The sequence below is a fragment of the Dendrobium catenatum genome, unplaced genomic scaffold, assembly GCF_001605985.2.
Source record: "Dendrobium catenatum unplaced genomic scaffold, ASM160598v2 fragScaff_scaffold_716, whole genome shotgun sequence".
In the NCBI taxonomy this organism is placed as follows: domain Eukaryota; kingdom Viridiplantae; phylum Streptophyta; class Magnoliopsida; order Asparagales; family Orchidaceae; genus Dendrobium; species Dendrobium catenatum.
The window spans coordinates 16984531-16996743 of NW_021319178.1; the positions used below are offsets into that span (position 1 = coordinate 16984531).

Genomic DNA, 12213 nt, shown 5'->3' on the forward strand with positions numbered 1-12213 from the left:
ATGATGTCTATCTGAATAAATATTTAAAATACCCCCTCTCTCGTAGGGACATTTTAGCATTGAATAAATTTTGAATTTTATGATTTTAAATATTTATTTGATGATTTTGGCGCATAGTATGATGTCAACCCAAATCAATATTTAAAATATCCCCTATCTTGCACGGACATTTTAAGATTGAATAAATTTGGAATTTTGAGACTTTAAATATTTATTCAAGGATTTTGGTATATAGCACAATGTTAATCCGAAAAATATTTAAAATGCCCCCTGTGTCGTATGAATATTTTTTATAGGCTTTGTATTTTAAGATTTTAAATATTTATTTAGGGATTTTGGCACAAGATACGATATTGACCCAAATAAATATCTTAAATGCCCCCAGTCTTATTGAGAATTATGAAATGTATTCTTATGACATAAGAGAATTTCAAAATGCAAGATGTACTTTATATCAAAGAATGTATAAATATTTCATAATAGTTTAACACATAGTTATTCTTATGCATAGTATTTATTCAGGTATTGACTGTTGATTTGCAGTATAGGCCTCTGACTGTCTAGATTGATTAATTGATAAACTCTTCCTTAAAACACCTTCTTGATGCTAAAAGGGCCCTCCAATTAGATATGCATTTGCCACCGAAATTTTTTTTTTTTTTTTGTGGGATGATTGGCCTTCTCAGCTCTAGAACTAATTCCCCTTCTTGAAATGTGCAAGGACACACCTTAAGATCAAAATATTTTGTCATTTTTTCCTCGGTAGATTTCCAAATTTTGTTAATATTTCAATCTAACTTCGTCGAGCGCATCGAGCTCTTCCATTCTTAAGCAAGCATTTTACTCTTGAGAGAGATCATTATGGATTACTATTTAGAGTGATGGCAGTTCAACTTCTAGTGGCAATACTGCTTCAACACTAAACACCAGTGGATAAGAAGTGGCTTTATAGGATTTATGTAAGTTATATGATACACCCATAGCTGCTCTTACATCTTTGTATGCCACTCTCTTCTCTTCATGGTGAGGATCTTCTTCAATAATTTTACCAATGTTTTGTTGAAAGCCTTTACCAAGCATTTTGCTCTTTGATTTTATAAATATGAATATTGCCAATCGATCTTATATCGATCCACAAGCTTGAGAATTTTTTTACTCTTGAAATTTGTATCATTATCTGAGATTATGCAGCATGGCACACCAAATATTTAGATAATATTATGGGTAATGAAATTTATCACATACTCGGATGTGACTTCTTTCAATAGAGCTGCTTCTGCCCATTTTGAGAAGTAATTTATTGCTGCCAGAATAAAGTGGTGTCCTACTGAAGATGGTGGATCTATCAGCCCGATTATATTTATACCACAGCATTTAAATGGTTAGGATGCTATTATAGGGTGCAGTGGATTTGGCAATGAATGTATAACATCATCATGGATTTGACACTTGTGGCACCTCTTGGCATGGTTAATATAATATATAACCATGGTCGGCACATAATAACTCATTCTCTTGATTTTATCAGCCACCTTAGGACCTAACTGAAGTGCTCTACAAAGCCTTTCATGGACTTCTACTACTACTTTATCAGCTTCCTCGGTCTCCAAGCATCTCAACCACATTTTATCAAAAACTCGTCGATATAATGTATCATTGATAACTGCATATCACGACACACTTTTTTCAATTTGTGTAGTTAGAGATTTATCCATTAGGAGTTTTCTTTCTTTGAAATAATCAATGAAGGGTTGCCTCTAATAATCTTTCTCCTTAACATCAAGGCAATGCAAGTATGATTTTGAGTATCTACTAGCCTTATGTCTCTTGACTATAGGCTTTCTTCTGGTTAATTTTTAACAATGATCTATTGGGGGGGTTAAGGATCAAATGGGTTGTATCCTGCTAGCATGAATGTGGTATTCCCTATGCATATGAGAATTGCAAGATTGTTGGCTCTAAGACACGATGGTTGTGAACCATAATTTGTATAGGCATCTCCTTGTCGGTGTTTAACACATCCTTGGCTAATTTTGCTAGGCAATCTACCTTGGCATTATGACCTTAAGGAACTCAAGCTATTCTAATATTTCAAACTTGTTTTAGAAGCTCAAGATCTCACCGATTATAATGTGCCAATTCAAGTTTTCCAACCTTGTATAATCCGATGACTTGATTTATCACAAGTTGAGAATCAATAAAGATTTGGAGATTTTGGATTCTTACATCAATCGTAATATAAAGTCCTGCTATTAGAGCTTCATATTTGGCTACATTATTGATCTGAGGTTCAGTCAAACTAATTGAAAATCTCACTTTATCTCACTCAGGTGCTTATGATACCCCGTCAAAGTATATCTCCCAAAATGGTAGTTTTTCATCTTCCATGACTTGCATGATTTGTTCATCAGGAAAATCATTGTTGAGTTGAGAATGAAAAGTCCATATAGGTTGTTAAACCTACGCAATTGTCCTAAGATAAACCAAGAGGCGGTGAATTGATTATTTTAAAAACACTTAATAAATTATAGAAAAAAACTATTTAATAATTATTTAAAACATACTTTTAAACCACAATAACAAATTGCATTAAATAAAATACTGAAATAAAAAGAATGTAATGATTTATAGTAGTTCGATCCAACAAGACCTACGTCCACTCCCTGAAGATTCCCTCTTCAGGTATTACACTATTACCAAAGTGACTCCCCTTTTACCCCCACAATAAGGTGGAGAAGCCTTTATAATTTTCCTCTCTTCCACCAATCCCAGTGCAGCAGAGTACTGTCATCCTTTCATACCCTTTAAATGTCAGCAGTGTACTATCATCCTTTCACACCCTCTAAGCTTCGGTAGAGTACCAACATCCTTTCACCCCCTCCAAGTGTTGATATAGTATCGGATCTTCTCCAAAGATCTTTTCTTGAGCAACTAGAAAGAAGAAAGGAAGAGAATTGATAAAAAAACAAAAGAGAATCTTACCTTTTAGTAACCTTGTGAAACCCTTTACACTTCACTTGCAAGAACTCTCTCACAAACACTCTTCCAAATCACACTTTCACTTTCTCTCTAAGAAATCACGAAGACTAGATTAATCCAAGTCAATTGCTAAGGACTTTTTATATGAAAGTCATGAAAAACTATCCAGAAAACTAAAAATTTTAATTTTTAGCATCCACAATCATACAGTATGTTCAACAATCATACATACAAACAATTTAAAATTTTCTTGTACGAACTTGTATGAACCATTTTCGTACATGATGATCATGCAATACGAACCTATATCGTACAATACAAATTGTTCAAAAAATTGTCAGGATGAAAGAGATCTAATCTTTTCTTACTCTAGACGTCATCTGTACAAAGAGTAATTCATACATTACCATTAGTTCAAAAAAAATTTTATGATCATTAGGACAAACTTGTATGTATCTATTTCATACTTTGGACATCGTATGTATAAATTTCTCTTGATATAATACGAATAGTGCTTAGAAAACTTTCTTAATTTGATTTGTATAACTTAATTACAATAACACTTCTTAGACTCAATAAAAATAATTAAGCAATAACACTCCCCCAATTTGTGTAGGCAATAATTGAATATATCATCCCATATGAATATAAATCGTACAGTACAATTAGTTTTAAAAAAAAATTATAAAACTTTAACACTTCCCCAGTATGTTTGTGCATCATTACTTAATTACAGTAACACTTCTCAGACTACACTTCTCTTTGGATTTCAGGTTAGATAATTGGTGAGAAAGCTCCGTCTTCCTGTTCGAATCTCCCGCAATTTTTCACAGCCGGTGGAGCAGTCGCTAGATGATCATCGGTGTTTCTCTGCCAATGTCATGGCTGCTTCGCAACCTTCAGGCCCTCTATGTACCTTTGGTAGAGGTATGAATGGTGTGGTTATCAGAGAAGGGGTGAGACCTCCGACACGTCAATCTCTGGTTGAAGGAAAGGGAAAGAAGGTGATGGTGGATGATGTAGCGGCTAGGAGGAATGTGGATCCAAAGGAGATTCCAGGTACACACATTCTTGATTCTTTGACGTCAGATGATGTAATCTTGAAGGATTATAGATTTTCTGGAACTTTTGAGATGAATGAGGGTCGAAACATGGGAAATGATCTGAAACCTGAGGATGCTCAGATGATGGATGAGAACCATGATCTCAGAAAGGGTTATGGGACGGATTCGATGAATGACAGAATCTTGGTAAATAATATGGAGGATCACAATAAACTGGATGGTATGAAAGAGGTTATTGAAGCTTGGAAAAAGCCGAAACAAATCAAGATTGATTTTAACAGAGAAAAAGTTGAATTATCAGAAGATGGGATTGCTTTCAGGCTTAATTCGGATATGGAATCAAAAAATACACAAGTTTTGAAACATTCAATAGCAATAAAAGTTTTGGGAAACAATGTGCCTCTCTCAGGTTGCATCGTAGAACTGAGAAGGCAATGGAGTAAGTATGGTGGATTCTACATGACGTCAATTGGTATGAATTGGATTCTTTGTTCATTCTAGACGGAGGAGGCTGTGGAGGAAATTCTCAATGGCAGACCGTGGTATGTTTGTGGCTGCATTGTCAGCATGGATAGATGGTCCCCTACTTTTGATCCCTATTCTTTCAAGGGGATCCCCGCTCCTGTCTGGATCAGATTTCCATGTTTGCTGCTATACTGCTGGGATGAGGATAATATAGCGAGAATTGCATCTCGTTTTGGAGCACCAATGTACATAGATGGAAATACATTTCGATGGGGGAAATGAGAATTTGCTCGTGTTTGTGACAAGATTGATTTGGAGAAGAAACTACCGTGGAGTTTGGGTAGAAGGGGGAGATTTTTCCAACGGGTGGAGTATGATAAGGTTGATTTGATTTGTTATCATTGTGGTCAAGTGGGACATGATAAGGTTGAATGTCCTGATGGTGTAGTTTAGGGGATTACAGATCAAAATATTAGAAAGACAGATGCTGATACAGGTGAAGTAAAGAAGAAAATTTCTGAAGCCAATCCCTCTGTGATTAAGTCTGAATATGGCCCGTCAATACATGTTCAATTTAAGAATAAATTGTTTACTAAGGATAGAGCTATTAGAAGAAGAGTGAATGATCATAATGGAATCAGGATGGAGAATTTGGGGAACAAAAATCAGAGGAATAATATGCAAAAACAAATTCCAATTGAAAAGGAGGTTGCTGTTGTTGTGGATATTCCTGATATGGTTTCTAATAAATGGCCAGGTGGAAAGAAAACTGCTGAAGACAAGATGCCAACTATTTCTGTAACTAACAGATATGCTGTTTTGCTTGAAGACATCGGGGAAGAACCACTGGAAAAAATTGAGGAGATTGATAAACTGAAGAATACGGATACCCCCTACAATGAGGAGGTTGTTGTTGCTGGAGATACGGGTATGGAAGTAGATGATCCAGGTATTGTAAATAATGGCATGGCTATTCACAGTGGTGTTAATAAAAATAAACTTGCCAAAGAATTAAAATCTTTGGGACCACTAGAACCAGGATATAAAAAGAAGAAGAGGGATGGAAGGGTAAATTCCATGAGTGGGGAGAGATCCCCATCAAGGGTGTAATGTCTTCTCTATTATTTTGGAATTGCAGGGGGGCTAGAAAGAAGGAGGCCTCCTTGTACTGAAGGAGATTGTTAGAGATCAGGACGTCTTTTTTATTGGGTTAATGGAGACCAAAATGACCAGCATTGATAGGAGGGATGTTGATTGCCTTATTAAGAATTATTGGGAGTATTTCCATTACCCTGTTGTTGGTCTTTCAGGGGGTGTTTTGGTGCTTTGGAATAACAAGATTGTGTATTTTGTGGTGGAGGAGACTTCTTCCCAATTGATTATTGGGGACCTCTCGGTTCCTAGCCTTAGGTCTTGGAAGGTTTCCACTATTTATGGGAGCCGATGTTGTAAGGAGAGGGAGAATCTTTGGAGCTAGCTTGGAGGGTACATGAAGGATTTTATTCCTTCTATCATTGGTGGGGATTTCAATTGTATTTTGAATAAGGAGGAGAAGAGAGGAGGTAAGAGGTTCCTTTTTTCCAAAGGGCCTGGAGATATGAAGTGTTTTATGACAAACTCAGATTTCCATGATGTGAGAAGCATTGGACCAAGGTTTACATGGTGCAACAACAAGGAAGGAGCCTCTCGAATTTGGGAAAGGCTAAATAGGTGCTTGGTGAACTCGGTTGCACTTCAAAAGCTTCCTTTTGCTCATACTAGACATCTAGCAAGAGTGGCATCGGATCATAGTCCAATTGTCTTCAAATTGGATGAAAGGGTGCGTCTCAAGGTGAAGAACATCAAATTTGAGGATACATGGAGATCTTATCCAGTGGCTAGGACTATTGTGTACCATTCATGGAGGAAGAATGATTTTGGTGATGAAGGTATGATCCTATAAAGGAAGCTTAATAGAACGCTAGAAGCATTATTTTTTTGGAGTAAAAATAAGTGCAAAGACTTAAATGAGCTAAAGGAAAGTCTGAAAAGGGAAATACTTGAACTTCAAAACAAAGAGGCTGTGGGAGAAGATTGGTCAGGTGATGATCTTCTTGTGCTTAGAAGCAAAGTTCATGAGCTTAATGTGACATTGAGGAGATTATCAACTTGGTGGAATCAAAGGGCAAAAGCAAGGTGGCATGAGGAAGGAGACACAAATTCAAAGCTATTTCACAATTTTGCTACGGCAAGAAGGAATGGTAATAGGGTGGTTCAAATTAAAGATGTGCACAATAACTTGCAAGAGGAAGATGATCAAATTGAGAAGGTTTTCATTCAGTATTTTGAAGCAAAATGGCAGTCCAGAACTTGTGATTTATTAGGTTGGCCATCGGTTTCTGAGAACTAGAGATTGAATTCGGATGAGGTAGCTGCATTGACTTCAGAATTTTCTGTTAATGAACTGCAGGTATCAGTTTTTCAGTAGGGGAATAACAGATCTCCAGGTATGGATGGAGTCACTTCCTCTTTTTATAAGTGTTATTGGGATATTGTTTGGGAAGCTTTGTGGAATGCTACTAAATGCTTTCTAAATTCTAGCCATATGAATATGGATTGGAAGGACACTCTTATAGTTTTGATTGCTAAAATAAAAAACACTCTGATTCCATCCAATTACAGGCCTATCAGCCTATGCCAGACTAACTATAAGATTGCAGCTACTATTTTAGTTAATAGATTGAAGAAGTGTAATTCCAAGATAATTACTGAAGAGCAAATGGCCTTTATTCTAGGAAGATCAATTTCTGAGCATTGTTTGCTGGCTCAGGAGATCTTTCATAAGTTCAAAATATCCAAAAACAAGAAGGGGTTGATGGCCTTGAAGCTAGATATGGAGCAAGCGTATGATAGCATGGGGTGGCCTACACTTGGCCAAATACTTAAATGGTATGGGTTTCCTTCTTTGTTTTCAAACCTTCTCATGGAATATGTTGTATATGTGAGGTTTTCTATCATTATCAATGGGAAGAATTCCGATTGGATTAATGCTCAAAGTGGCTTCCATCAAGGATGTCCACTCTCTCCATACCTCTTCATCATGTGCTTCCAATTGATGTATAACTCTTTAGAGCAGAGGGGACAAACTCTTGGTATTAAAGTCTCTCCTAGAGGTCCAAGGATTACACATCTGCTCTATGCAGATGATTTTTTAATCTTCTCTCATGTCTCCATGGCTTTAGCTAAAGCTTTGAAGGCTATTGTTGAAGACTTTTGCAAATGGACAGGCCAAAGGATTAATGTTAGCAAATCTCAGATTATTTTCGGCAAGGATGTCAGATATCACATAAAGAAGAAGATTGTTTGATTGTTTGGATACAAAGTGGATAAGGAGATGAGTTATCTAGGGATAAAGATGTCTCTTAACAGATTAAAGATGGCTGATTTTCAAGAAGTGTTGAGCAATGTCATGGATAGACTCATGCTTGGGGTAAGAAGTCATTATAATTGGGAGGTAAGATTACTCTCATTACAAGCACTTTGTTGTCTATGCCAAACTTTTTAGTTACACATCTTTGATTCCTAAAAGAATGCTGTATGAGTTGGAAAAACTTTGTAGAAGTTTCATTTGGCACAAACCTGATGGAAACCGAAGTATGCATTATGTGGCATGGGGAGAATTGTGTAAACCAAGAAGTATGGGAGGAATGGGACTACAATCTCCTGTAATGAGGATTGGTTCTTTGAGATTGAAGCTGGCCTGGGACTTTATGAAGAAACTGGAGACGTTATTCCATAGAATAATTAAAAATAAGTATGGGGATGAGATTATGAATGGTACACATAAGAGACTCACTTACAATGCCTGGAAAATCCTGCTAGATGGTGGTAGATAGTTGAAGAATATAAACCAGATGGAAAGTAGGCAGTGGTGATAATATCAATGTGTTAAATGATGCCTAGTTGTTAGACAAGTGCATTAATCGGTGGCCAACGTTTGTTGATTGTGTATCATTGGAACGGATGTATGTACACCAATTGTTATTGAGGGAAGGACAATGGAATTATGTTCTGCTTTAGGATTTTTTTCATCCTGATCTCATCCTTTTGATCAGTCAAATTCAGATAGATTTCGGTATGGAGGATCGGGTGGAGCTGCTGAATATGTGCTCGGATAAGACATTTTCTGCTATGTCTTATGAGCAAATACTGAGACATAAATTCAATATGGATGATGATAGTTATTATAATTGGCTTAATAAACTCAAGCTTAACAAGAAAGTGGAGATATTCTGGTGGAGACTTGGGAAATCTGCAATTCCAACTAACTTGTTTCTTAAGTACCGCAGGATTGCTGTGGATGATTCATGTGCTAGAGGTTGCCAATCAGTTAAGAACTGTGAACACATTATGGTTCAATGCAAATATGTGGTTGAGGTCATTACTCAGATACTTGAGTGGGGTATCCATATTTCGGTTTTCCAATCGTTAAAGTGTTGTTTGCAGGAGCTAAGAAGGTTAACATCTCGAAATTCTGGTATTGTAAAAATCTATTGCACCATTGTCTACCTCTCTTGGAAGAATCAGAATGATGTTAAGCATGGAAAAGCTGCTTTGCCTTATTCTTTGGTAGCTGTGAATGCTTTATCTTTGGTCATTACTAAATGTAGTCCACATCTTTCCAACTAGGGTTCTAATCTCCTTAGGGAGTCTCATGATTCTTGGTGCCCTCCACCGAAAGACTGGATGAAGATCAATATATATGCTTCATTGCTTAGTTCTAATTGTTCTAGAATCGGTGGAATCTTCAGAGATCACAAGGGTATATTCATCATTGCTTTTGGGAAGAATAAAGTCCATTGGGATATTGTTCAGCTTGAGGTGGAGGTTGTTTTCTCGGTTAGGGAGCATATAAGGAGTTGGATGCTTGAGTACAAAGGGGTGATTATTGAGAGTGACAACCTCAACATTATTACTTTCATCCAAGATTCTTTAAAAAAGAATAAATGCTTGTGGATAGGTGGCAGGCAAAGAAATTCTTATTCTTAAATGACTTTCATAAAGTTATTTTTCAACATACCAATAGAAGTTGTAAAAAAGTAACCAATTTGTGTGCTACTATGGCATTGGAAAGTAGTTTCTTTTTTTATAGCTTTTCTTTTAATAACATTCCTTCCTTGTTATTTAATTCAATCAAGGAGGAATGTGATCCTTTTAACAATTGTAATTAGTTTCATTGTTACTTAATGCAATTTGGATGCATTTCGTAAAAAAAAACACTTCTCAGACTCAATAAAAATGAAAAATATAGACTCCATTTACAATTAACCCTATTCTAATTTGATTTGAAGTCTTCAACAATCTTGAGTATACTTTCCCTGAAATGTTAGAATAAACAAACAATAAAAGCAATATATCCAATATATGTTAGGAGAAATAATAATAAAGATAATAATATTTGGAATCATAAAAAACACATTATATGAAAAATATAGTTATGAAAACTAACTTGAAATAATCTTCCACTTTTTTATGATGGCAACACAATTATTATTTGAGTTATTATTTAAACCCTAAATTTCTCCTTAGCTCTTCCTAAATGACTGAACATATTTGAATATAGGGATTTTCATGAAGATTAAAAAAAATCTAAACACAACAAATAAAAGACACAAAAACACAACAAAAATACGAACACGAAAATACAAATCAACAAACATAAGCAAACAATATTATTAAACACAAAATACGAACCCAAAAATACAAATCAACAAACATAAATAAACAATAGTATTACTCCCACTTTTGACAATAATAAAAAGGGAGGTAGAAATTGAAATGAAAGATGTCAAACAAAAAACCAAAAGAATTGACTTAGAAAATTATTTTAAACTAAATGCAATAACAATCATAATTCCATAATACTAAAAAAAATCATAATTTTAAATCAAAGAACAACTAAGATAAGAAAAGTTAATCAAGGTCATGATTCATGCTAGACAAATTAAATAAATATAATTATTACAAAAATGACAAAATGAAGATTAATTAACTTCAATTTCAATATAGAATATAATTCTAAATTAGATAATTAAATGATAGTAGAAAGAACATGATAATAATAAAATCAATTGCAATATTGCGCATCTTTTCAAATATATGTGGCACACTGTGCATCTTTTCTATTTAGGCTAATTTTGTGCCTCTCTTCACTTTGCGAACCATTACGTAATCTTTCAATTTTTTGCATACATTATGCATTACTTTTGATATACTTTTTGGATCTTTCCAAAATTAGTAATCTAAAATCAAACTTCTCTAATAACCAAAAAAGCATATTAATAAAGAAATAAAAAATAATAAGACATCAATATTGCAATAATGATATTCTAGTTATGTTTGCCTAAAAGAATATGAAATTGATCTTCTTATATAAGTCCAGTTATAATTTAATTTAAATTTTTTAAAAAATTAGATTTCATAATGAAATTAATTTTGTAATGCAAATTAATTTATAGCACATTCTATATCAATTACAAAAGATTTTTCATATAGGCATACTAACATTTCAAGAAGTAAGAAACAAACACAAGTTTCCAAAACATAACAATTTTCATTTATATCAAAAGGATCAGATACATTTAATACATGGATATCAATTAAAATAAAATACATAACATCAAAACATAAAACATAATAACATCAAACAACTACTATAAATATGAAATAGAAAACACCATAACATCACTAGTAAAAGACTGATAGAAGTAACAACAAAGAAGTACATCTAAAACTCAGAGGGTCCCTGGTCTGAAGGAGGAGGTTGGTTGAATATTGAAAAATAGATATTCATCATAGATATGTTTGTATTTACCATGTCAAATTGACCATGGATCCACCCCATGTCCTCCTGGTATCTCACATCCTGCTGATTTAAATAAGTCTCAATCTGATCAAAACATTAATCAAAGTTAGTCTCCAATCGATCAAAATGTTGGACAATCTCCTAAAAGTAGTGTTGATCGGGCTTAGGTGCAGGTGCAAGAGCTCACCCTTCTTCTTCAAAGTCATCACTCTCTGGATTCTGATCTCTCCCAAATAGTGATAAAAAATCAGCATAAGTGAAAAAGATATGAAGTTCTATGGGAGGATCAGAATAAAGTATGTGGTACTTCTTATCTAAGATTTATGCTACTAAGTGTCCAAGAGCAAAATTATTTTTCCTCTTATGATGAGGAACCTCAACTTTAGAAAGATTATAAATATAATCCATGATGAGTTGGGCCTCATCAAAGGGTTTTTGATCATGATCAGGTATGTGACAATGGACATGAGATGAGTCATATTTATATGATCACCAGACTTAGGAATAATTGAGATTCTTAAGACATGTTGGATGATCAGAGAATTTTGGTTTTAAGTGTAGAATCTTGCTAACTGACATACTTGAGAAACACCTCTAAGAGTTTTATTAATTTTAGTCCAGTCATAATTAGATTTATCATTCAAAGTGTGAGATCTTATACCATGAGTTCTCAAATGAAGGAAATTCCCTAAGTATTGTTTTGTGATTTCAACTCACTATTTTTGAACAAAAGAACTTATCCTAGTTTGGTCCTCATTAAATCTCATGTTTTCCAAGAAATATTGAAAGGTCTCTTTATGGTAGGCATTGATCAAATTGAGAATGAAGGAGAATTGGGTTGACACAAAAAGGGGCATAACA

At 34.6% G+C, this 12213-nt stretch overlaps 1 protein-coding gene across 1 annotated transcript; it reads left to right on the forward strand.

Moving 5' to 3' along the window:
• Positions 1-5150: 5150 nt before the first annotated feature.
• Positions 5151-6897, forward strand: LOC110104067. The gene is made up of 4 exons (XM_020833017.1): positions 5151-5457; positions 5819-5928; positions 6055-6436; positions 6509-6897. Exons 1-4 carry the CDS (start codon positions 5151-5153, stop codon positions 6895-6897), a joined length of 1188 nt encoding a protein of 395 aa, XP_020688676.1.
• The last annotated feature ends 5316 nt before the right edge of the window (positions 6898-12213 follow it).

Excerpts from the sequence above, each read along its gene's own strand:
- LOC110104067 (XM_020833017.1), top strand. The coding sequence starts at position 5,151 with ATGGAGAATTTGGGGAACAAAAATCAGAGGAATAATATGCAAAAACAA. Across the intron at positions 5,929-6,054 it reads CTAGCCTTAGGTCTTGGAAG|GAGGAGAAGAGAGGAGGTAA; the intron begins GTTTCCACTATT and ends ATTTTGAATAAG. Across the intron at positions 6,437-6,508 it reads GAATGATTTTGGTGATGAAG|ACTTAAATGAGCTAAAGGAA; the intron begins GTATGATCCTAT and ends ATAAGTGCAAAG.